Source organism: Panthera onca, chromosome B4 (genome assembly GCF_046562875.1).
Source record: "Panthera onca isolate mPanOnc1 chromosome B4, mPanOnc1 haplotype 2, whole genome shotgun sequence".
Lineage (NCBI taxonomy): Eukaryota > Metazoa > Chordata > Mammalia > Carnivora > Felidae > Panthera > Panthera onca.
The window spans coordinates 18,063,608-18,090,475 of record NC_138345.1 but is presented as its reverse complement, the minus strand read 5'-3'; the positions used below and the strand labels follow the sequence as shown (position 1 = coordinate 18,090,475).

Sequence of the window (26,868 nt, the reverse complement as noted above, 5' to 3'; positions counted from 1 at the left end):
ATTCCTGTGATTCATTGCTTACATACAACACCCAGTTCTCATCCCAACAAGTGCCCTCCTTAATGCCCACCACCCATTTTCCCCTCTCCCCGCCACCCCCCCCCCACCCCTCAGTTTGCTCTTTGTATTTAAGAGTCTTTTATGGTTTGTCTCCCTCTCTGTTTGAAACTATTTTCCTCTTCCCTGCCCCCATGGTCTTCTGTTAAGTTTCCCAAGCTCCACATGTGAGTGAAAACATGATATCTGTCTTTCTCCAACTGACTTATTTTACTTAGCAAAATACCCTCCAGTTCCATCCATGTTGCTGCAAATGACAGGATTTCATTAGAGAAATCTTAATGTAGAGAACTGGTCACAAAGCTTATGGAAAAGGTGAGAAATCACCAAGGAAATCATGAAGTATTCTAGGAACATAGTCTCACTTCTAAAACTAGAGTCAAAGGGAGGTAATCACTGAAACTGAGTTGCTTAGAAGATGGAGTCTGGCAGCCACACTTAGTGGAGGGAGGGCTTGTCTGGGTCATAAATGGAATTCAGTTAGAAACTCAGCCTAGACAAAGGACATGAGAAAGGAGGGGAAGGGTAGAACAGGAGGAGGAGGAAGAGGAGGGAGAAAGGAGGAAGAGGGGGAGGAAAGGATACGGGGAAGAGAAAGGCCTGTCTAGTCTTCCTGCTCTCAGATCTTTGGCCAGTGCCTTCCTCTGGCCAAACCCATGCAGGAAAGCAGAGAGCAAAGGAGCTTGGGAAGTGGAGTTCTCTGGGATACAGAACAAAACACAGAAGGGCTAGGGATGCCTAGCGCTTAATACAATTACATAAAATTTGTGCGGACCAGAAAGCATCCTACCACAAACTACAATTTTAAATCTCTCTTAGGAGTGCCTTGCTATTTGTATTGCCTCCTAGGCTCTCTACTAAAAATCTTCACCTTAGGTATTTTCTTTGCCATATCCTTTCTAAAGGATTTATGTAATTAACTTAAGAAATAGTTTCAGGGGCACCTGAGTGGCTCAGTTGGTTAAGCATCCGACTTCGGCTCAGGTCATGATCTCACAGTTTGTGAGTTTGAGCCCCGCGTTGGGCTCTGTGCTGACAGCTCAGAGCCTGGAGCCTGCTTCAGATTCTGTATCCCTCTCTGGTTCTGTCCCTCCCCCACTCATGTTCTGTCTCTCTCTCTCTGTCCAGAATAAACATTAAAAAATGTTAAAAAAAAAGTTTCAGACGAGCATAATTATACCATGTGCTTCAGAACCACATACATATACATATATAAATATATAAATGTTTATGTGTATACACACACACACACACACACACACACATATATATATACACACAAGATTTTCCAGACCAATAGTTGAGAAAGTGAGACTTATCCTTATGCTCATCAGCGACATAAGGATACATCATGAAAACAATTTCTCTTAGATTTCTGTTACACTTAGGACTTTTCAGTAGCAAGTAACAAAAAGAGAATTTTATTGGCTCAGACACAGTAGGATCCAGGATTTGAACAGAGCAAAAACCATTCTGTTTCTTCCTCTTTCTTCAGTCGGAGTCCTTCTCTATATTAGCTTCTTTCTCAATATCTCTCCCCATGTTGGGAAAGATGGCCTCCAATAACCCAAATCCAGCCTACAACCTTGTGCCTTATAATACAGAAGAAAGACAAATCCTCCTATCACCTGCACCAACTATTGGAGAAGGCTATGCCTTGAGTCAGCTGTCGGGGTGGGAAAAGCAACCTACAATGATGGTCAACCCTATCAAAACAATTTGTAGTACGGGAGGGTGATTTCTCCACAAGAGGCAGATGTCAGGCTTTATAATTTCCCCTCTTCTTCTCAGGAGACCTGTCTGAAGATTACCTGGAGCATAAAAGCATTGCTACACTTACCTGCCGCTCTCTGGTTAGAAAAAACGATAGTCACCAAGAGCAAGGTCTCAAAAATCAAGACTTGAGGGCAATGTTTCTTTTCAAAGTTTACATATTTATAGAAACATGGCTAAAAGCAATGGGTAATGGAAATAGCTGTCTTAGGATTTCACATATGAATTTGGTGGTGGGGGGGTACTTTTAGTCTGTAGTACTAACTAGCTGGTGAACGGCTACAAGAAATAAGGACGCTCTTGGGGCGCCTGGGTGGCTCAGTCGGTTAAGTGTCCGACTTTGGCTCAGGTCATGATCTCACAGTTCGTGAGTTTGAGCCCCGCGTCAGGCTCTGTGCTGACAGCTCAGAGCCTGGAACCTGCTTCACATTCTGTGTCACCCTCTCTCTCTCTCTGCCCCTTCCCTGCTCATGCTGTGTCTCTCTCTGTCTCAAAAGTAAGTAAACATTAAAAAAAAAAAAAAAGAAATAAGGATGCTCTTTTTGAATAAAGAGCGTTTTAACATAAACAATAGACCAATCTACTGAGTTTTCATATATTGTATATAAAAACAATGAAAAAAAAAATCCAAAATCCTCACAAGATCTTCATTTACTCACCTTCTGAAACTGTTAATAATGAATCTCTCTCTGTTGTTTTTTACTGGTTTCTCTTTAGGAAAATAGACATCCATGTAGAATCAGTACAAATTCTCTATATTTTTACTTGAAAAGCTCTCTTTTCTATCAACGGCTAGTTTTTGTATTGTAAAATTGGGGAAAATACTCTACTTCATGAGGTGAATGGAAGAATCAAAAGGGAGAGTGCACACAAAGTTTAAATACCCAGCCTGAAAGATAGGAATCACTTACCAACTGCTATTGTTTACAAGGGACAATGTTTGAGATAAAGTCAATGATTCCAATTATATTTATTCAGACAACAGGTGGTTGTATAATTACAAAGCAATAACACCAGGTTCTGTGTTCTGATGTATAATCTTTCAATTAGAAATCAAGATTTCAAAATTGCTTCTGGCTGATTGAAAAGCTTGCTGATATTTCATATGATGAACTAAAAATGTAGCAACCTGCTTCTTCAAAGACATTTGTGTTTGAGGCAGATTCTTGTCTTAAATTAATCAAAAAGGGAGCAAGCCTACTGTTTTTAGGGTAAGCTGACATATGCTGAAGATCTTAAATGTCTTTGCCTTTACCTTGTTTGGGGAAGAAAATTCTTTTTATCATTATCCCTCCCATCACAGTTCTTCATTTTCCCTATCTAAATTGTTAGTAGAGGACTCATGCACAATATGCCCATACTCTTTTATCTCTAGATGATCTTTTAAATAGCATGCACCATAATTGAGTTCAGGTGGCAGCCATGAATGAGATAAATCTTGAATGAGATTAAGATGAATGACAGGACTGCTTGCCAGAGTCCCACTGTCCCAGAAAGAAACGAGAGATTAATGGAATCAGCATTGGTGTTGTGTGATTTAACAAGAAAAAATGTTTAAACACATTCTATGAATATTTCAGTGAAACAGAAATCTCTCCCTTCCTTCTGTACCTTTAATATCCCCATATTCCTGGGATCAACCATGTAGAACCAGAACCGAACAGTACACACTCCGAGGCTTGCTGGAAAGTACTGGGAAGTAGTGATTCTTGCCGTGTAGCCTTCTTTGGGGCCAGATGAGTTGACATACAGGAAGTGCTGGCCACTACCTTGAAACAGATGAATGCAACACTATCAGTACAATGATATGTGCTATAGCATGAGGAAGAATATATTTAAACCATGTGCAAATTTCACCCCCCCAACACACAATTAAACACAACTCATTTTCTTTCTGTGGAGTCATATATCAATAGGGTTCAATTCTTTTGGACCAAAAAAGAAGAAAAAGAAAGTCACTACGATTATATGATTCACAAAATTCACCTCAATAGGTGACTCTTGAATTAAGTGATCAGATATTTCTGTTGACTCTGAAGGTCTATTCCTTTTCTTCTAATTTGCTCAAACCTGTCAGTTTCAAGTAAGTAAAATATTTTGTATGCTGTGAGTAGAGCAGGGACACAGGGTATTAGAGGCTGATTGGTACTGTATCTCATTTTCAGTTGCTCTGATTCCCACACTGATCAGAATAGTAGTGAATGTAATGGAGTACCAGTAAAAAACATATATATATATATATATATATATATATATATATATATATATATATATATATAATTCTAAAAGTGACCATACTATTTTTTTCTGAGTGATAACTTCTATTCTCCTCAACTGCATCAGTATGTGAAAGATCTCTTCATTTAAACACCAATGGATCTTTTTTCCTACAGACATCATTGTCATAATTCATCATAGCTGCTATTCCCTTCATGGCTTTTACTATGAAAGAATGAAAAAAAAAAATATATATATATAAACCTTTATATAACCTATATATAAATATATATATTTATATATAAACCTTTTCTTAGGTTAAATATTTGTAGCTTTAAATCAAAGCTATTAAAATATTTTCTAATTAAACGTATTCCTTTTTTCCTGTGACATTTTGGTATTGTTACTGAGATACGTGGTTTCAAACCATGAATTGTGAGTTAATAGTAAAAGAGGCTTCTTTTATGAAGCTTTCCTATTTAAGAGCTGGTTGTCAGGTAAATTTAGTACCCTCTGAGGAATCAGTATGTTAGTTACCTTTATCTGCCCCAACACTGAATTCTTCAATGGAAGGAACACTCATGCATTACACCCTTGAATAGAGTTAAAAATAGAAGTAGCCAGAGTGAATTGCAAAGGAGAGTTAGGTGACCACATTCGCACCAACTGATGCCATGAGTTTCTGCCTGTTCATGTTCATAGAGAACATTACTTCACCATATGGATTGTTGGTAAATACAAATATGTGGCAAATGAGACAGCCTGGATGTAGTCCTTATACAGCCTAAATAGAGATGAAAGTCTTAAGGGATTGCTTGATCTTGCGCCCATTAAAAAAAAAGTAATAATAATGGGCTTTATGTTTTTGAGCAGTTTTAAGCTTAAAGGAAGTTGAAAGGAATCACAGAGTTCTCTATACTCCCTCCTCCTCCTCCTCCCCCCTACCACATGTAATTCACCTATTATTAACACCTTGCATTAGTGCAGTACATTTGTTACAGTTAATGAATGAGCCAACATTGATGCATAATTATTAAGTAAAGTCCATAGTTTACATTAGGGTCCATTCTTTCCCTTGTGTATTCCATGGACTTTGACAAATTTATAATGACATGCACCCACCATTACAGTATTGTACAGGATAGTTTCTCTGTTCTAAAATCCCCTGTGTTCCACCTCTTCATCTTTTCCTCCCTCTCTCCCCACCAAACACCTGGCAACTGATCTTTCAAGTATATCCATTGTTTCATCTTTTTATTCTGCCATATAGTTGGAATTATACAGTATGTAGCCTTTACAGTTAGCTTCTTTCACTTAGCAATATGCATCTAAAGTTTTTCCATATCTTCTTGTGGCTTTCTAGCTCATTTCTTTTTATCACAGACTGAATAATACTCCTTTGTATAGATATACCACTGTTTGTTTATTCATTCACCTACGAAGAACATCTTGGTTTCTTCTAAGCTTTAGCAATGATGAATAAAGCTCTGAGAGCCACGGTGTGCACATTTCTGTGTAAACATAAGTTTTCAATTCGTCTGTGTATATAATAAGGAGCACAAGTATTGGATCTGATAGTAAGAGTATGTTTAGTTCTGTAAAACACTGCCAACTTGTCTTCCAAAGTTGGCTGTACCATTCTGCACTCCCATGAACAATGAAGGAGAGTCCTCATTCCCCTTTATCCTCATCATCATTTGGTGTTGTCCGTGTTCTGGATTGCAGCTACTGTAATAGGTATGCACTGGTATCTCATTTTCATTTCAACTTGCATTTTCCTGATAACATCTTGTCACCATTTTTGTTCTTATACTTCTCTGCCACTTGTATATGTTCTTCAATAAGGTATGTGCTCAGATCTTTAGTCTATGCTTTATTGGGGTTGTTTTTTTATTGTTATGCTTAAGCATTCTTTTTATATTTTGGGCACAGTGCTTTCTCAGATATGTGTTTGCAAATTTTCTCCCAGTTGCTGTCTTATCTTTTATTTTTCTTAACAGTGTCTTATACAGACCAGAAGTTTTCATTTATCTTTTTTCTAATTTTGAGAGAGAGAGAAAGAGTGCATGTGAGCAGGGGAAAGGGGTGGAGGGACTGAGAGAAAGAATCCTAAGGAGGCTCCATGCTCCTTGCAGAGCCTGACATAAGGCTTGATCCCACGACTCTGGGATCATGACCTAAGCCAAAATCAAGAGTTGGATGTTCAACTGACTGAGTCACCCAGGTGCCCCTAGAAATTTTACTTTTAATGAAGTCCAACTCACAAACTCTTTTTCATTCACAACTGTGGTAATGCATCTGAAAAATCATCACCAAACCCAAAGACACCTAAATGTTCTCCAATTTTGTCTTTTAGGAGTTTTATAGTTTTACATTTTACTTTTAGGTTTATAATCCACCTTGGTTAATTTTCATGAAAATTTTAAGTTCTGTGTCAAGATTTTTTTTTTTTTTTTTTTTTTTTTTTGGCGTATGGATGTTCGGTTGTTTCCACACCATTTGTTGAAAAGACAATACTTTCTCTATTGAATTACCTTTGTTCCTTTGTCAAATATCAAATGATCCTATTTGTGTAGGTCTATTTCTGAGCGCTCTGTTCCATACCTTTTATCTATTTGTCTATCATTTTGCTAATATCACGCTGTCTTGATTACTATAGCCTTATGGTAAGTCTTGAAATAAGGTATTATAACTCCTCCAGCTTTGTTTTTTAACTCCAATAGTGTGTTGGTTATTTTGGGTCTTTTGTCTCTCCATGTAAACTTTGAAGTAAGTTTATTGATATCCACAAAATTGTGTGCTAGAGTTTTGATTGGAATTACATTATATGTATACATCAAATCAGGAAGAATTGATATCTTCAAAATATCCATTCTTCCTATCCATGAACATGGAATGCATTCCTATTTATTTAGATATTCTTGGTGAGTGAAACCATATGGTATTTGTCTTTCTCTGATTGACTTACTTTGCTTAGCATAATATATTCTAGCTCCATCCATGTCATTGAAAATGGCAAGATTTCATTCTTTTTGATGGCTGAGTAATATCCCATTCTGTGTGTGTGTGTGTACACACATACCACATCTTCCTTATCCATTCATGAATTGATGGACATCTGGGCTCTCTCCATAGTTTGGTTTTGTTGATATTGCTGCTGCTGTAAACACTCGGGTGCAGGTACCCCTTTGAATCTGTATTTTGTATCCCCTGGGCAAATACCTAATAGTGCAATTGCTGGATCATAGCATAGTTCTATTTTAGTTTTTTGAGGAACCTCCCTACCTCCAGAATGGTTGCACCAGTTTTCATTCCCACCAACAGTGCAAGAGGGTTCCCCTTTCTCTACATCCTGGCCAAAACCTATTGTTTCTTGTGTTCTTAATTTTAGCCAATCTGACAGGTGTGTGGTGATATCTCATTGTGGTTTTGATTTGTATTTCCCTGATGATGAATTATGTTGAGCATGTTTTCATGTTCCTCTTAGCCATCTGGATGTCTTCTTTGGAAAAATGTCTGTTCATATCTTCTGCACATTTCTTAACTGGGTTGTTTATTTTTTGGTTGTTGAGTTTGACAAGTTCTTTATAGATTTTGGATACTAACCATTTATTAGAGATGTCATTTGCAAATATCTTCTCCCATTCCATAGGCTGCCTTTTAGTTTTGTTGATTGTTTCCTTTGCTGTGCAGAGCTTTTTATCTTGATGAAGTCTCAATAGTTCATTTTTTTCTTTTGTTTCCCTTGCCTTCGGTGTCGTGTCTAGTAATAAGTTGCTGCAGCTGAGGTCAAAGAGGCTGTTGCCTGTGTTCTCCTCTAGGATTTTGATTGTTTTCTGTCTCACTTTTAGGTCTTTCATCCATTTTGAATTTATTTTTGCGTATGGTGTTAAGAAAGTGGTCCAGTTTCATTCTTCTGCATGTTGCCATCCAGTATTCTCAACACCAATGGCTGAAGAGAGTGTCTCTTTTCCATTGGATATTCTTTTCTGCTTTTTGCTGAAAATGAGTTGACCATATAGTTGTAGGTTCATTTCTGGACTTTCTATTCTGTTCCATTGATCTATGTGTCTGTTTTTGTGCCAGTACCATACTGCCTTGCTGACTACACAATTGAAATATATTTAAAATGTACATGATGATTTGATACACGTACACACTGTGAAAGGATTCCCACAACTGAGTTAATTCACACATCCATCCATCACCAAACATATTTATTATGTGTGTGTGTGTGTGTGTGTGTGTGTGTGTGAATACTTAAGATATACTCTCGCAGCAAATTTCAAATATATAATATGGTATTATCAATGATAGTCACCATAAAAATATGGAATATATATATCATGAATTCATGTGTCATCTTTATGTAGGGACCATGCTAATATTCTCTGTTTCATTTAAATTTTACTCTGCTGCAGAAGCAAGCACTGAAGATATTCTTTATCAAGTTAAGCGCGTTCACCTTAATTCTTAGTTTACTGAGGTATTTTATCACAAATGAATGTTGGATTTGGTCAAATGCTTTTTTCTTCATTTATTGATATGACCATTACATTTTTCTGCTTTACTCTGTTGATGTAATGGATTAAACTAATTGCATTTCAAATATTAAACCAGGCTGACATACTTGGAATAATTCCCACTTGGTTGTGCTGCACATATTTGTTTTCATTAGATTCGATTTGCTAATATTTTGTGGAGAATTTTTGCATCTGTGTTAATGAGAGATATTAATTTTTAGTTCTCCTTTCTCGTAAGGCCTTTGTTTTTGATTTGAAATGCTGGTCTTATAGAATAAGGACAGAAATGTTCCCTTTGTTTGTATTTTCCGGAATATATATAGGTGGTATAATTTCTTCTTTAAATGTTTGGGAGAATTCACCAGTGAATCCATTTAAGTCTAGTGCTTTCTGATTTAGAAGATTTTTAATTATGTATGCAATTCTTTATTAGATACAGGGTTGCATCAGATTATCTATTTCTCATGTGAATTTGGTAGATTGTGTCTTTGAAGGAATTCATCTACTTAGATTATCAGATTTGTGGGCATATAGTTGTACATAATATTTCTCTATTATCCTTTTAGTGCCCATGGGTAGGTAATGATGGTTTACCTTTTATTTCTGATAATTACAAATTTTTTAAAATTTATTTTTAGTTTGTATGGCAAGAAGCTCTTCAATTTTATTAATCTTTTCAAATAACTAGCTTTTGGCTTTGATTTTCTCTATGATTTTATTTTATTTTATTTTATTTTAAAGTTCAAGATTTAATTTAAATTCTAGTTAGTTAACATATAGTGCAATCTTAGTTTCAGGAGTAGGATTTAGTGATTCATCACTTACATATAACACCAAGTGCTCATCACAAGTGCCCTCCTTAATACTCATCACCCATTTAATCTATCCTCTCACTCACCTCCACACCTGTACCCCTCAGTTTGTCCTCTATAGTTAGCAATCTATTCTATGGTTTGCCTCTCTCTCTTTTTCCCCCTGTGCTCATCTCTTTCATTTCTTAAATTCTACTTGGGTGAATCATATGATATTTGTCTTTCTCTGAGTTATTTTGCTTAGCATAATACACTCTAGCTCCATCCACATCATTGCAAATGGCAAGATTTCATTCTTTTCATGGCTGAGTAATATTGTTATATATATATAAATGTATGTATATACACACACAACTTCTTTATCCATTCAACAGTTGATGGACATTTGAACTCCTTCCGTATTTGACTACTGTTCATAATTCTGCTATAAACATCACGGTGCATGTGCCCCTTCGAATCAATATTTTTGTTCCTTTGGATAAATACCTAGTAATACAATTTCTGGATCATAGGGTAGTTCTATTTGTAACTGAGGAACCTCCATACTGTTTTCCAGAGTGGCAGCACCAGTTTGCATGTCCACTAACAGTTTAAGAGGGCTCTCCTTTCTCCACATCCTTGAAGAACAACTGTTGTTTCCTGTGCTGTTAATTCTAGTCAATCTGACAGGTATGAGGTGGTATCACATTGTAATTTTGATTTGTATTTCCCTGATAATGAGTGATGTGGAGCATTTTTTATGTGTCTGCTAGCCATCTGGATGTCTTCCTTGGAAAAATGTCTATTCATATCTTCTGCTCATTTCTTAACTGGATTATTTTGTGATTTCCTGATTTCAGCTTTATTAATTTCTACTTTAATTTTTATTACTTCTTTTCTTCTGCTTATTTCGGATTTAAATTACTCTTATTTTCCTAGTTTCCTAAGTACACATTACTGATTTTTATATCTTTCTTCTAATATATGCATTCAATGCTAAAAATTTCCCTCTATACACCACTTTCATTGGATCCCACACATTTGTATAAGTTGTATTTGCTTTTTCATTTAATTCAAAATATTTCAAAATTTCTCTTGAGATGTTTTTCTTTGACTCATGTTATTTAGAAGGCTACTTGTTTAATCTTCAAGTATCATGGAATTTTCCAGTTATATTTCTGTTATTGATTTCTACCTTAATTCCAGTGTGGTCTGAGAGCACACATTTAGGATTTAAGTTTGTTAAGTGTGTTTTATGGCCCAAATGTGGTCTATCTTGGTGAATGTTTCATGTGAACTTGAGTAGAATGTATATTCTGCTATTGTTGGATGAAGTATTCTATAGATGCCAAAAATATCCGGTTGATTGATGGTGTGGTTCAGTTTAACTATGTCCTTACTGATTTCTGCTTGGTAGCCCATTTACTGACAGAGGGGTGTTGAAGTCTCCATCTATAATAGTGGAGTCATCTATTTCTCCTTGCAGTGCTATTAGGGTTTTTTTGTGTGTATTTTGAAGGTCTGATGTCACGTGCTTACACCATGAAGGGTGTTTGGTCTTCTTAGAGTAATGACCTTTTTATCATTTTGTAATCCCCACCTTTATCCCTGATAATTCTCCTTCCTCTGAAGTCTTCTTTGTCTGAAATTAACGTGGCCACTGCTACTTTCTCTTTATTAATGTTGACATACTACACCTTTTTCCATTCTTTCATTTTTTCCCCCATTCTTCACCTTTAATTTACCTATGTATTTATACTGCAAGTGGATTTCCTACTGATGATGATATGTGGTTCTTTAGTTTTGTTTTGGCTTCATCTTCTCTGTCTCAGTCTTTTAACTGGTAAATATAGATAAGCAACATTTAAGCTGATTATTGAGATAGTTGGAATTAACATTTACCTTATTTGTTTATTATTTGCGAATCACTGCTATTGTTCTGTTGTTGTTGTTCACTCTTTTTTGGTCTTCTCTGAATTTAATTGAGCATATGATTTCATTTTTTATCATCTCTTATTCATACCAATTGTTTATAACCTTTTTAAACTTTTTCTAGTAGTTGAGAGTGGGTTTGCAATATACATTACAATTAACCCAAGTTCTCTTTAAAATATCACTATGCCACTTCATGAACAGTACAAGAAACAACAGAATTTCCCAGTAATCTCTCCCATCTCTTAAACATTATTGGGTATTTCTTCCCTGAGGTCAGTTAGGTGCTGGTAAAATAGCTTCTCTTGAAGGCAGGCTTTGTTATGAAGTGCAGAATGCTCTGGGAAATTTTCAGAATGGCTATTCTTCCCCTCCACTTTCTGAAAGTAGAAAGGACTTTCCTCTTATCCTCACTGTGAGAAACTAATAAGACTCCTGAAATCAAAACTGAGAAAAGTGTGGGGGCTCCCTAACACTGAATCCCCCTGGACTATCTCTCCAACTTATCCACATTGAGACTGCAGCAATCCATTGGTTACAGTTTAGGATTTCTTGCCCCATACTGACTCCTGTAGAGGTTTCTGTTCATGGGTGCCTCCTCCAGTAAGTTGTGATTTTCTGTTTCCACCTTCTCATCTCCAAGCTGGGGATTGTGGTTTGCCTTGAGACCTCAATTTTCTAATAAATCTAAAAAAAGTTGTTGATTTTAGTTCATTCAGCTTTTTTATAACTTTTTCTTATTAGGAAGAAGGGAATAATGACTTCCAAACTCCTTAAATGCCAGACTGGACACTGGAAGAAACTTGCATCTATTTTTTTTTTTTTTAAAGTTCCTTACTGAAAATATTTTCTTCACTTAGAACGCTTCATAAAGTCTGGAAAAATAAAAAAAAAATCAAGAAAAATAACCAAGGAACATGACATGTGAATTATTGCTGCAAGATTTTCCTCAATATAAAATAGTGGTGGAAACAAGTTGAAAATTTTCCTGGCTTGCATGAGTGAACTGTTTTCTATCCTCACTGTTTTATGAAACACATGTACTAACAAATATTGGATTAGGAAAATTGTACACAATTTTTAGTGCAGCCACAGAAAGGTATTCTTTCCTATTTCTTTCCAAAGATGTCATATGTTTGTTTTCTTATTTGGAAAATGAAAACATACACATGGCATGCACAGCCTAGATACACCTAGACTCTGTCTGTCAAATCTACTAAAAACTATGGCTTATTCATTAAGAACATCCATTCTTTAAATCTATGCTATCTTTGATTAAATAAGAACATCTAAATGTTCCCTCATTTTATTGCCTTTTACACCCTTAAGGATTCCCAATGCATCTGGACTACAATATCAGACAAATTTTACAACATTATCCTGAATAAGGATAATACAGAATAGCCCAACTAGCTCAATTATAACTTTACTTATATAGTTAAAGCATATCATGGAATCTACTCATCCTATTTTGGGTATGAAGAAATAGCTCTGACCTAATTCCAAATAAGGCAAATTACCTTTAAGTATGTTTGTATAAAACTGCATTTCATAGCTCAGCTCTTAATTAGTATGACATACATAATGAGAACTAATATACTTCTATCTCAAAAGCAAATCATGTATAACTCAGACTTTAAATATATATCTTTCCATGCTTTACTGCTAACCTGATGTTGAAAATCAAATAGAGCAATGGAAAAAGAAATGATTGTGTTCATGGGCACAAATTTAATATGTTTTAAAAATTAGGAATTCTGGTTTAAAACCTTGTATTTTGGTAAATTTCTTCCTTTAATTGCATAAATGCATTAACCTTTCACTAACTCAGATGTCTCTTTTGAATAATTTTAATCATGTGATATTTATTTTTAAAAGGTAGGTTTTACGTTTGCATGGCAACCCGAATGCAGTCTACCCGAATTCTCCATCCTTTGTCACTGCCTATGGGCTCCTCATGTAACTCTGGTCCCAGCATCCTCAGGGTCTCAGTAATTTTTTCATGGCACCCCAGGTGGGAAGCAATATTTTGGTTTTGTTTATTAAGTAAGTCCAAACGACTTAATACTTGTTAATATTCTAACAACACTGCAGGCATTTGAAAGACTAATACACACAGATTGAAAAAAAAAAATCATTCCTAAATAACTACAATCACTTGCCCCTGGAGAGTGTACTTATTAGGCATGGCCTGAACTCTCAATCCTTGAAATCAAAGTGAACATCACCACCTTTATTTCCTATCTCACTCTTATTTTCCCAAGTACTTACTTTTATCATAGTAACTACTGAAAACCAGCTTGGTAAAGATATGACGCCATTGAAAGGAATGTAGAACAATGTAATGTTTGCATTTAGGGCTGTATCATACATACGTACTTAATGTAAAAAAAAAAAAGTAAATTCACTGGGGATGATAATAATCCATCCATTCACTGCAGTATATTTATTTCAGCACAAGACAAACAGTGTTATGTAAGACTCAGCATCAAAGGCAGCAATTCCGATTATTAGTTAGGGGACTCTGGGTGAGTTTTCAAAGTCTACTCCACCTAGCCTCGTCTAATTTGCATATTCAATTTGGTCTAATAAAATCCTGCAGTCAAACACAAAAATTACCAAAGTTAGTTCCTGGCTGATGTATTAATGCATGCAAATGTGAACTTTTATCCATCTTAAAATTTAAGAATACAAAACTATGCCTGGCAATTTAGAAGCAACCATTGCAAATATAGTCATTGTGGATTTTTAATTCTAGAACTCTAGCATATCCAAGCTTGGTTTTGTAAGGGGAATGGATGTGTTGCAATGCCGTATTTTTTCTTCAGAATCATAAAGGTGAAAAGTTGCTTAGCCTCTTGAAATTATTAATAGAAATATATGAATTATCCAGGAACTATGTACTGTATCACAAAGTTATAAAAGCTTACATTGAATTATATTTTCAGAAATAGACTCATTTTTTATCTAGCACACTCAGACTAGACCCACTTTCAAACATTTATAAACTTTCAGTTGCTCCATTGAGAGCCACCTATTTATATATGTAGCAAAATCCTTGGGGAAGGTCAATCTAGCTTCCCACACAAAGTTCCGAATTTGTTAAAGCAGATAATAAAACTTAAAAGTCTCAACTGCCACAACATATTTAGGATTTAATGGTAAATCATTGAACCACTTGACTTTATCTATATGTGACTCTGGAATGATCAACCACCTTCATTTCCTATACTAACTACATTTATTTTCCCCAATGCTTACTTTTCCCAACATTCATGAAATACACTTCTATGGAAGCAGAATTTTTTGATTGCTGGTTTGAGGCAGTTTTACAGCTTTCGGCTGGCCATTTTAAAAGTTACTTAATTCTGACATATTGTATCAGAAAGTGTTCACTTAGGTTTGTAAAACTGGAATTAAATACTGCCAGATGTAGTACTCTGGAATGTGGGCATTTATTATCCATGTCTGAATGTTAACCTCTCTCTACACTCAGCCTCCTGACATTTTCTTTACATTTCAGTGTAATATTTCAATTTTGCTTGTACAGGTTTTAGGATTACAAATTCTTAAGATTCCTAGTGTACAGATTTTATATGTCAGATCTTAATTAGTTAAAATCAGGCACTGGATGGAAATTTCTCATTAATATGCAATTTTTACCTTAAAAGCTGTAAAGAATTACACACATTTTAAAAAACTGGGGCCACTTAGTGTGAAATAGTGTAAATTCAGCATCACTTTGTTCGGAATACCATTGTTATTTGACGTTAGAGTTCCAAAATATATTAGCCACCTTCAGAATCTATCAGCGTGCTTCATGGCCATTCTTTCTCACTTTGGGGTTGGCATGCAGTAAAGACTCCAATTTGTCTTTTAGATGTTATTAGCTACAATCTTGAGTTTTTGAAAATGTTTCATCAGGTTATTATGTCATAAGGTAATAAATTTGACATTTCTTTTATAAAAAGACAGTTAATACCATATTTTTTTCAGCTCCAGTGCCCTCAGAAGAATCATACTCACTTGTACTAGGGTCACATCATAAAAGACAATTTCCCACTTCAAGTGATCTGAATTCACTTCCAGCTTTAAATTGTAGGCAATTTTAGTCTTTTTTTTTCTTGCTCATAAAATAAAGCTGCCTAATGGTTTTTTAAAATGCGATGCAGTATGCCTCTCTTTCAAAACAGCAAATGCTCCCTTGTTCAGAGTTAGACTTACTTAGCTTGGTTCCAAATCCTCTATAATTTCTGCCTGTCCCTCAATCTACAACAGAGGGGATACAATGATTATCTGTTGAAATGCCCTCAATCTCTTTTCGTCTGCAAGTTTTAAAGGCTATGAAATGTAAACATGCTCAGAGAGAGAACAAAAATTTCCTTAAAGTTGTCAAAATGGCAACCACAGATACTGTGACTCTAGAGTCAAATGAAATTTTTTCATGGTATTTGATGAAAATGTCTTTCAATATATCATTTCGATTTGCTTTTTGAAAAGCTGTATAATGAATAGATTTGGCATTTCTTTATTTCTACCTTTTCTAACAGTTTATTTTTCAGGCATCACTCTCTGTTGAGAGTAATTATCACCTATTTAAAAAAAATACTTTTCACAGGGATGTAGCATTTTAATACCATTCACCAAATTTTGGTTCTATAAACTGTCCCCTCTCAAGTAATCACTGATCTGATATAAAAATGAAGCTTATAGTTGAGACATGCCAAAATGGGATATATCCGTCTATGGTGAAAGCTTTTAATTTGCTCAGCAGCAAGAATACCTCAATCACATGAAGGTGCTATATGAATCGAATTAGTTGGCACTTCCTATAAGTCGAGGTAGAGACAAAGGATTCTGAATCTCTTAATGTTCATAATGAAAGAACCCTGAAGAACCTCTTTATATATCATTGTCTTGTCAAGATGCCTTTAGAAACGTGCATTTGCTTAATAGCATTTATGTAACTTGATTTTATTTGCCAAATTGAGATTAAAAAGAAAACTTGTTTCCTAGTCATGTAGGAAGGCAGAATTAATAAAGCATAATATAATCCCTTTAGGTAATTGAGAAATGGTATGAGTTTTGCCATTTTTCAATTTCACAGCCATTTTACCCGAAAGAGCATGAAAAGCATATGAGAACAGAGGAAGATTTATTTTCATTGAAACAGAAAACAGTACTGTCGGTTATTTTAATGAATATGTAATGAGCAGAAACTGTGGGCGGTGTTGTCCAATGGTTAAGCTTGCAGGCACTTTAGCTGAAGGTTTCCATTCAAATCCTGACTACACCGCTTATTAGGTATGTGACCTTAGGCAACCTATGCAAATTCTCTCAGACTGAGAAGCAAAAAGAGATTATTATAGTAAGTAGATACTTGACCTCATGGGGTTTATATGTGACACACTACATGTAAAGTGCTTAGGCCAAAGGTGCAAATTACTGCTACTCTCCTGGGGAATTCAGAAAATGGATATAAAGATGATTCTAGTAGTACAAGAAAGATAACCCATCACAAGTTATTGATTGGATAACTACTACAGAGAAGGCACCAAGTCCTGTATTTGGATGTTAAGGATATGGACAAGTTATCGCTGGGAAAATATGAAACACACCCGAAAGAATCTAACAACAACAAAAAAGCTAGCAGCAGGTAGTATTCAGAAGACAAATTCTGGGTCAGACTATCTGGGTTCAAATCCAAACTCTGATACTTGCAAGCTTTGTGACTTTGGGAAAATCACTGAATTCCCACTATGTCTCATATTCATCATCTATCAGGTAGGATGATAATAATAATAATAATTATAATTATAAAACAGCTCACTGGGTTTATTGTGAGCCTATAATACTAAATGTTGATGTAGGTTGTAAATGCCATGTAGTTCAACTGGTAAAAGATGGCTTAAATTGGGAGACTCAGAGTAGACTTTATAGAAAACATGTCATTTTATTAACATGTTAAAGAATATAATGGAGATTGTAATAGGCAAAGAAAACAGTTTAGAGTGGCAAAAGTTCATTCTTAAAAAAAAATGAGTAAGAGGATACTTCTGGTTTCCACTACAGTGGTTTCCACTGTAGCATGTAAGAAGCTTAGGCAGCACAGTCTCATCTTCACAACAACAAAAAAGCCAGACAAAATAAAAATTAAAAACTCTTCTTAGATCTAGCAGAGAATTAGAGTAGACATCACAGGGAAACCACTGGAGACAGAAAGGCAGATACAGAGAATCAGAATTTAGTGCAGCAAAACCACAGGAGCAGGAACCACTAATGGAGCCAGCCAGCCCTGGGTGAGGGAAACTTAACCTGTAATTAAGAAATTGCTGGAGGCTTATTGTGGAAAAGCTTGAGAGATAAGAACTCCCTGGGGATGAGTCTAAAGGGCATCTCCAAAGTGTTATCTCCAGAAGCCCTACCAGATTCCCACAGTGAAGACTGTAAAAATCCCCTCTGTTTCCTTCCCGTGGGGAGGGGAAAAGTAGCCATTTTGACATGTGCCTATTTTTCTTAAAATGGTCTGCGGAGCACCTGGGTGGCTCAGTTGGTTAAGTGTCTGACTTCAGGTCATGATCTCATGGCTCATGAGATCAAGCCCCGCATCAGGCTGACAGCTCAGAGCCTGGAGCCTGCTTCAGATTCTGTGTCTCCCTCTCTCTGCCCCTCCTCCATTTTCTCTCTCCCTCAAGAATAAATAAACATTAAAAAAATATTTTTTTTAAATAAAAAAAAGGTCTAGACTTCCTATCTTACCTAAGAGGGCGGGAGAACTGGGAAACACGTGTGAAGGTCCCAATGAGAGAGCACAAGCTCACTGGAAGACTGAAAGAACATAGAATCCTGAAAGGCTTCCATTCCGATGACCTTTCCACTCAGGGCCTCTAGTCTTTACCACCGCGTCAATAGGATCCTATATATTAGCAGGGGGCTGCAATGGAAATAACTCCATCTCTCAGGCCTTATTTTTTATTTTAATTAAGTTTATTTATTTATTTTGAGAAAGAGAGCAAGTGGTGTAGGAGCAGAAAGAGAGACGGGAGAGAGAGAATTCCAAGCAGGCTCTGCACTGTCAGCACAGAGCCCAATGCGGGGCTCGAACCCACAAACTCTGAGGTCATGACCTGAGCTGAAATCAAGAGTCCACCGGCTGCTTAACTTCCTGAGCCGCGCTGGCACCCCTCTCTAGCCTTATTTAAGAAGAAGTTGCTAGGGAGGGGCACCTGGGTGGCTCAGTTGGTTGAGTATCTATCTGACTCTTGATTTTGGCTTAGGTCAAAATCCCAGGATTATAAGATCCTGTGTTGGGCTCCACACTGAGCATGGAGCCTGCTTAAGACTCTCTCTCTCTTGGGGTCCCTGGGTGGCTCAGTTTGTTAAGCATCCAACTTAGGCTCAGGTCATGATCTTGCAGTTCATGAGTTAGATCCCTGGGTTGGGCTCTGTGCTGACAGCTCAGAGCCTGGAACCTGCTTCAGATTCTCTGTCTCCCTATCTCTCTGCCCCTCCCCCCACAAAAAAAAAACATAAAAAAATTAAAAAAAGAAGATTCTCTCTCCCTCTGCCTCCCCCCACTGCTTGTGCACGCACACACACACACTCTCTCTCTAAAATAAAGAAAAGAAAATAAAAAGAAATAAAAGTTGCTAGAGAAACCAAAACCCAAGGGAGATGCCAGAGGAACCAGGATGTCAGAGGACGTTATACTTTCTGACTCCTGCAGTAATAGTGTAAACAGAATATACTAAACATGACCTTACTTCCTTAAACAGAAAAATTCACAAAGTAGGCCTGTTTACCTTAGTTCCTTTTACCTGGCACATTGCATCCACTATCAACCACAAATTACAAGTCATGCTAAAACAATGATATGACCGAAAATTGACATTTATAACACCCAGAACATATCTGAGGAACAAGAACACAGAGTTTGTGGGAGAATACAAATCAGAAATTCAACTTGGGGAAGAACTTGGAAAGCCCTTAATGATGCCCTAAAAGTCAATGAAGGGCTTCTGATCATTTGCAGGATCAGGAGTCACCATTCAAGAGTATTAATTCTGCATCTGTGTGAAGAGTGGCCTGGTTTAGGAGAGTATTTGCATTGGAGATGAGTTTCTTTGACATTTGCAATAGCCCAAGAGTGACTTAAGATGATAGAAGTGAAAATGCAGAGAAGTAAAAACATGTAAATTGAGAATAAAGAGGTGAATGAACGTGAAAATGAGGAAGAATTGTGTTAAACAATAACAATGTCAATCACAGAAATATTAGGAGCAGGAGGAGGCGATTCTTTCTTAAAGGAAGGTAAGTTTGAGTTTGGATATGGGACTTGGAGACGTCAGAAATTATCCAGCTGACAACTGAAAATGTGAGAGCCGAACATGGAAATAGAGACTAGAGGCAGGCAGAAATTTGCAAATTTTGAGCATGGAAAGAATAAAAACCCTGAGCCAGCAAAAAGTATAGGAAGAGGTATAAAAAGTAAAAGTCAGAATACAGGGTTAGACCCACATTTAGGTTTTGGAAGGAAGAAGAGAAAGCATCAAAGACATACGTAACATTAGGAAATACACATCACAGTCCACTGCAGGTGGAAACTTCAAGAAGGTGTGCTATATCAGTAATATAAAGTGCAACATGAGAAGAATCAGGTCAGTATGGTTATAAAATCACGAAGTCTTCAAAGAAGCTAGGACATAAGCTCCATGAGACCTGGGACTATATTTAGTAAACACACCTCACTACAGTGTGAAGATCAGTGATCAAGAGGGGGTGGCCAATAATTATTTGCTGAGAAAATAATTTTTGTAGAAAACAGATTTTAGGCCACCAAAGATGTAAGTTGGTATAGAATATAAATCAATGTGTGGGGAAAGGCAATTTGAGATATGAGAAAAAAACCAAAAACAAAACAATAGTACTTTAAAGTGAAGTTAAGAGATTAGTTTTTTGGTTTTTTTTTTTCAAGGTAAGAGAATTGTGATGCTTGAAAGCAAAAAGTATGATATGGTAATAGAGAGGCAGTTTGAGAACACTTAGAAAAAAAGGAGTTAATACAAAGAGAAAAGTTTTTGAGAAGATAGAAAGGAATAAGTTTAATGGTTCATTATTTTACTGAGAAATAAAGTCTATAAATAAATATGAATTTGGTAAATTCCTTTTAGAGAAACTATAATGCCCAGATACTTATAAAACGATGAAATAATGAACCTGAAAATTATGGAACAAGGTAGTATCATATTTGAGCAATAATGCCAAAACCATTATTTTTGGACGTGGAAATTGCTGATATCATAAGAAGACTGTGTCACTGTTTAATGGATGTACTCTGTTAATATACATAATGAAATATTCTGAAGATAATATATTGGACTAAATTATTATAATTACACCACTTTGCTTTATAAGCAGCTTCCTCTTAAAGGAGCTTGGAAGCTGAATAGATCATCTTTGCAGGTCTTAGCTGGCAGAGTGTGAATTCATGAACAAGAGATTGCTCATCTTCAAAGATATCCAGAGGCGTGTACTTTCCAGTATTTCCTTAGTCGAGGCTAGTGTTTTAGTCACTTTGTATACAAGAAAGTCTTCCCTATGTGTGTGTACTACAGAACAGGGCTGTCCAATAGAAACATACTGTGAGCCATATATGGAGTCTTTGAATTTTTAGTAGCCACATTTAAGAGAGTAAAAAGAGGGGCTCCTGGGTGGCTCAGTTGGTTAAACGTCTGACTTCAGCTCAGGTCATGATCTCAGTGTCCATGAGTTTGAGCCCTGCATGGGGCTCTGTGCTGACAGCTCAAAGCCTTGAGCCTGCTTTGGATTCTGTCTCCCTCTCTCTTGCCCCTCCCCCACTTGCACTCTGTCTCTCTCTTTCTCTGTCTCTCTCAGAACTAAATAAACATTAAAAAATTAAAAAAAATAAAAGAGTAAAAGAAATAGGTGACATTTTAGTAATATATTTTTTTAACCCAATGTATCCAAAGTGTGATTTCAATATATAATGAATATACAAAAAATTATTGATATATTTTTATGTTGTTTTTTTGTACTACATCTTTGAAGTCCAATGTGTGTTTTACTTTTATAGCACATCTCAATTTGGACCAGCCACAGCTCAAGGGCTCAACAGTTTGTGTGGCTAGTGGCTATCATATTGGACAGTGTAGGCAATAGAAGAAAAGTCTTTTGAGTCAGAGAGTTTAATATTCAAGTCCCCCTGCTCAGTCACGCCCATGGACTTCATCAGCTTTTTAAATCTTTCTAAGAATTTATATCTTCCACATCACAATATTTTAAAAATATTAAATCAGACAACATGCCTATCTTCTTTTACACTGCCTGACTCTTAGGAGACATTTAACTGATTTTAATACCCTTTTTCTATATCCCTTTGAAATTTCTCCTCATTTTGTTTAAAAAAATTATTTTGCTTGGACTGGAATGAATGGATAAAAAGAGCAACTATTCAACACCCATTCAACCCTTTATAAAACTGAAAGCAGTAATGCAGGCCCCTTCATCCCAGTGGCTCCACATGAACATTCCTTTAATTTACCTGCCCTTCCCCCAAGCCCAAAACTCCTAAGCCACCCCCTCCCCCCCCTCCCCCGCCCCGGTCTCTGGCTCCTGATCGATTCTTCTTTTACCACTCTACTTTTTCCATTTTCTCCCCATGGCATTTATCAACTTCCAACAAATTATTGTATATTTAATATATATTATATAAATTAATTAACATCTATTAATATAATATTAATATAATATATTAATATAATATTAACATATCAATATAATATAATTAATATAATATTAATATATTAATACAATATAATTAATGTAATATAAATATATTAGTATAATTAATATATTTAATATAACACATTATAATATGATATAATTATATTAATTATAACACAATGTAATTAATTAATATAATTAATTAACATCTATTAATATAATTAATATATTAGTTGATATTAATATGATTAATATATATTTAAGTATTATATATTAATATATATTATATAATTTATTTATAATGCTTGATATTGATTTTCTATCCCTCTGCTACAATGTTAGCCATGTGATGGCAGAGATCATTCTCTGATTTGACCTACATGTATTCTAAGTACCTAAAACAGTGGCTGACAAAAAATGGACTCAACGATTATTTGTTAAATGAATGAACGGGGGAAAAAAGCCATTTTTTCACCATGCCAATGAATAGCATTTTGTTTTCCATTTAGTCACATGTATTTTTAAAGTGGTGGCTGAAGCATCACACAAATCACATTTCCTCTTAATACTCTTCTCAGACTTTAATGTGATTATTATTATTACGGTACATTAGTAATTAACTCCCCTTGGAGTATCCGAAAAACATCCAATTTTAAACAGAAATCTGTTCTGACTTGGTATCATAATAAAGTCCAATGTATTACTGAAGGATTAGATAAAAGAAGGATTTACAAATTACAGTCTTTGATCTATCTCAGTATAATTTGAAGATCTAGGGAAGAGATTAGTTTTATTATTATCATTTCTGTGTCTTCTCTTCTACCTGTTTCCAACTCCTTTGTTGTTTTCCTACTACCCAGTTCTTATTTCACGCTAGATGTCATACTGTCAGTATCTCTCACTTTGTTTATTTATTTTCTTACATATCTATTCATTTTTTTATATTTTGACTTTTTATTTTTTTAATATGAAATCTATTGCCAAATTGGTTGTTTAAGTCATATTCATATTTTGAGGGAACAATTTTTTTTAAACATCTTTTCTGGAAAATCTCAAATTTCTACCAAAGTAGAAGAAATATTATAATGAACTTCCACCTACTCAAGGCCTTGCTTCAGTAATTTCAACCCACAGTCTGTCTTGCTTCCTCTGTATTACCACCTATACCCTCAACACCACTAATTTTGAAGTAATCCTGGATGTCAAATTAGATCTCCTTTAAGCACATCAGTATATAGTTCTACAAGATTAGACTTACTTTTTTCATAACTAGCATCTTATACTTAAAAATAACTATGTTTCCTTTTTATAATTACATTTTTGGTCCATAGTATGCATATTTTATTATTTAAAAATTTTTTATTTTAAGTAGGCTCTATGCCCAATGTGGGGCTTGAACTCACAACCCTGAAAGCAAGAAGAAAATATAACAAATGTCCACTACATTGAGTCATCCATTTCCTCCGGGGATAACTGTTCTTTTCACATTTTCATCTCTCTCTTTTGTGATACTGCTTGTCTTTAATTGCCTGATGAGTTTTGGTTATTCAGTGAAAGTGCTGAATGAAGGATTTTGTTGCTTAATGTAGGTAACTTGAAAGAATTTCCACTGCTGTTAATACAGAACTGTTTTCCTGAAAGCCTTCTCCTTTGGGAGAAGGAAAAGCAGGTGCTATAGAGGTGGGCTGGGGGTGTATGCTTTCCTGTAGGGAAGTAGTTCCTGGCCTCAGCTACACACTAAAATCTTGTGACTAAGTCTTAAAAATCTTGATGCCTAGGCCATGATACTAACCAATTAACCAGGATCTCTGTGGACAGATACAGATACTAGTATTTTTTTTTAACTCTTCATATGGTTCTGATAGGAACCCACATTTGAGAACCACGTTCTTTGGTGGGGGGACTAAGGGGTAAGTTAGTAAGCAAGCAGACAGGCAAACAGCGATGCCCCAATTTTTTCTTCTTGGATGAGGTTCTCTTTCTTTATTTCCCCCTGCAAACCTATAGTGTTGATCCTGTGCAAATCCAAACATGACTTTGCCTCTTTTTTATGTTGTAATTACGTCATGATAATCTCTTCCTAGGCCCATGTCCGATTATCTTTAGATGGCAGGGATCTGATTTTACTTTATGAGTTAAAGCGCTTCTGTGGTCATGGGAGGGGCACACAACGGGACCTGAGTGCTGGTTTTCAGGGAGCTCCTCTGAAGAACTCTTCACCACCTTTGTTGGTATTTGTATGTCAGTTCAGCCTGACCCCCCCAAAAATGCCACAAACTGGGTGGCTTCAAAAACAGAAAGTTATTTCCACACAGCGGTGGAGGCTAACATTCAAGATGGAGGTGCTAGAGGGTTGGATTTTCCTGAGGCTTCTCTCTCTGGCTTGGAGGCTCCTCCTCATAGCCTCACATGGTCTTTCCTCTGTGTGTGCATATCCCTGGTGCCCCTTACTCTTTTTATAAGGACACTAGTCCTATTGGATTAGGGACCCATGCTTAAGACCTCATTTAACCTTAATCACCTTCTTGTCCTATCTCAGAATGTAGTCACATTGGGCACTGGGGCTTCAATATATGAATTTTGGGGTGACACAATTCTGTCCAGAACAGTATTTTTTACTTTGATCTTAGAATATCTGTGTAGCTTCCCTGGAAAGACGTGTAGTGAACCATGCTTTCCTGGGCTGGAATTTCTGCTGTTTTTACTCAATTCATCCTGATCCCATCTTGCCTGCCTCTTCCTGGAATATCTCAAAAATTTCTGGTCCAATAATTAGATTTGAAATGTGATTATTTAAAAAATGTGATACAGTACAGTTATTTTATAGTCTCTTTAATAACTGATAACCATGTGTGTGTGTGTGTACATGAGTGTATGCGAGTAAGATCAGTGAGTCTAGTAAACTATTGAATTAAGATTGGCTTTAACAAATTTTTTTATTTTTTGTGAGTGACAGAGAGAGAGGGAGACAGACAGACAGTGCACAAGCACACAAGCAGGGGAGAGGCAGAGAGAGAAAGAGAGAGAGAGAAAGCAAGAGAGAGGATCCCAAGCAGGCTCTGTGCTGTCAGCACAGAGTTGAATGTGGGGCCGATCCCACAAACAGTGAGATCATGACCTGAGCCAAAATCAAGAACCAGAGGCTCAACTGACTGAGCAACCCAGGCACCCCACAAAGGCTGAGTTTTATATATCTAACTGTATCCTTGACCAAGCCCTAACCATCCCAAGGAAATGAATATGAGGGTCTCCCTCTACTCTGTCGGAGACCAGAGTGAGATGGTAATATCACCTAGACCAAAATAGAGATTAAGTGGCCCTAAATATAGAGATTAAGGAGATTCAAGCAAGAGCTTGATATATCATAATTTATAACATTACGTAATGGTAAACTCCTAAATTATTTCCTAACACTTTCACTACAGTAAACAACACAATCGTTAATACCCATTAAGGACAAAGCACGCTACCAGATGTCCTGGAGTGGCCTTGGGTTAGGCTCCATACACCAGGGATTCAGTTCTGGGTTTGTCATTTGCGATACAGGCTTACACAAGTCATTTAGCTTTTCTTGTTCGTCATCTGTAGGAATAATAATAATGCCTGTACCATCTACTGAAAAGGAAGTACAATTATCCTCCGTCTAGCCCCCAAGGCTCTGTCAACCAAGTATCAAGTAAGTTATATTTGTTGAACACTCAGTACCTTAAACTGCTATTGTACACATCAAGGCATTAGTATCACTAAGATTGTTTTGGAGTATTTTTTGACCTTGTGTGGTGAATACTGAATTGCACAATAGTAACTGCATGTGGGCTATAATCAGCCAGCATATTTCATCCCAGTTACTTTACAAACATCTAGTTAATTCATACCCTCAGTTAGCAACGCGCTGTGTATTTAGCGGGCACTCAGGAAGTGCTTGTTGCATTCATTAGTCCGAAATACATTGCTGTTAATAAATACAGAAAGAGACAGACAGGGAACGTGAGACCTGCATAAGTATTTATCAAGTGGTTTTCAGTCTTAAATGCTGGAGGGAATATAAAAAGAGCAAAATATGTGACTCCTATCCTACCAGATTTTAGAGTTTAATTGTGGATATGCTCAATTATACCATTAAAAAGAAAATAAAGTAGTGAAGAAAGGGGGGAAAAAAAGAGACAGAAGCTTTTGTTTTATACCTTCATTAGTTCATGTCACCCAAATGTCACTCTTGCCATTAAGTCCCATATATACTAAGCCTAAACACTATTCATGGGCGCACGAGAGTGGATTAATGTCTGTAGTTTCTCTCCACAGCTTCTGCAATGGCTCCAAAAAGACTCATAAATAGGCCCGTGATGGGCATTGAAAATGTCCTCCTTATGGATCTAATTCTTCATCTTGGTAACAATAAGTGAAAAGATCCATAAATACAGTTTTAATTAACAGCAACGTTGAGATGTTTAGAAATAGACTGTAGGCCCTTTGAATCTGTTTGGCCTTCTCATAAAGAATTTTGTTTTTCCCAGAGGGTCAAAATTAATTAATGTCCCTACAATTTATTTAGCAGCCCATTGTTTCAGAGATGCCTAAACAAGTTCAGTGAGCCGTATTAGTGTATCAAGGATGATATAATCAGGCTGCTTTGAAGAGACTGCTCTGTAAAAATATCCTGTCTCAAGTACTGATTAACAGGGGGGGATAATAAAGTATTCTGTCAGAATGATTACTTTTCTTTATCTGCGGACATTACTTGTGTACAATATTGCATAATGACCAGATTCAAAACTTTTCATGTGGCCTCTAATGAACTCACATAAGCTACAAAAGTTCAAAAAAGAAAATAT

General features: G+C 36.1%; 1 protein-coding gene and 1 non-coding gene across 3 annotated transcripts in view; both read right to left on the bottom strand.

Annotated features, from left to right (window-relative positions):
• The window catches only part of MALRD1 (MAM and LDL receptor class A domain containing 1), a 776,428-nt gene that overhangs the window by 189,483 nt on the left and 560,077 nt on the right, over nt 1–26,868 (bottom strand). For both annotated transcript variants that reach the window (XM_078450377.2, XM_078450378.2), the window contains exon 33: nt 3,442–3,599. In XM_078450377.2, coding sequence (XP_078306503.2) covers nt 3,442–3,599 — 158 coding nt within the window. The remainder of the gene's footprint in view (nt 1–3,441; nt 3,600–26,868) is intronic.
• Nucleotides 8,372–8,474, bottom strand: LOC132660447 (U6 spliceosomal RNA). The gene has a single exon (XR_009601797.1). It is a non-coding gene; the product is annotated as a U6 spliceosomal RNA (small nuclear RNA).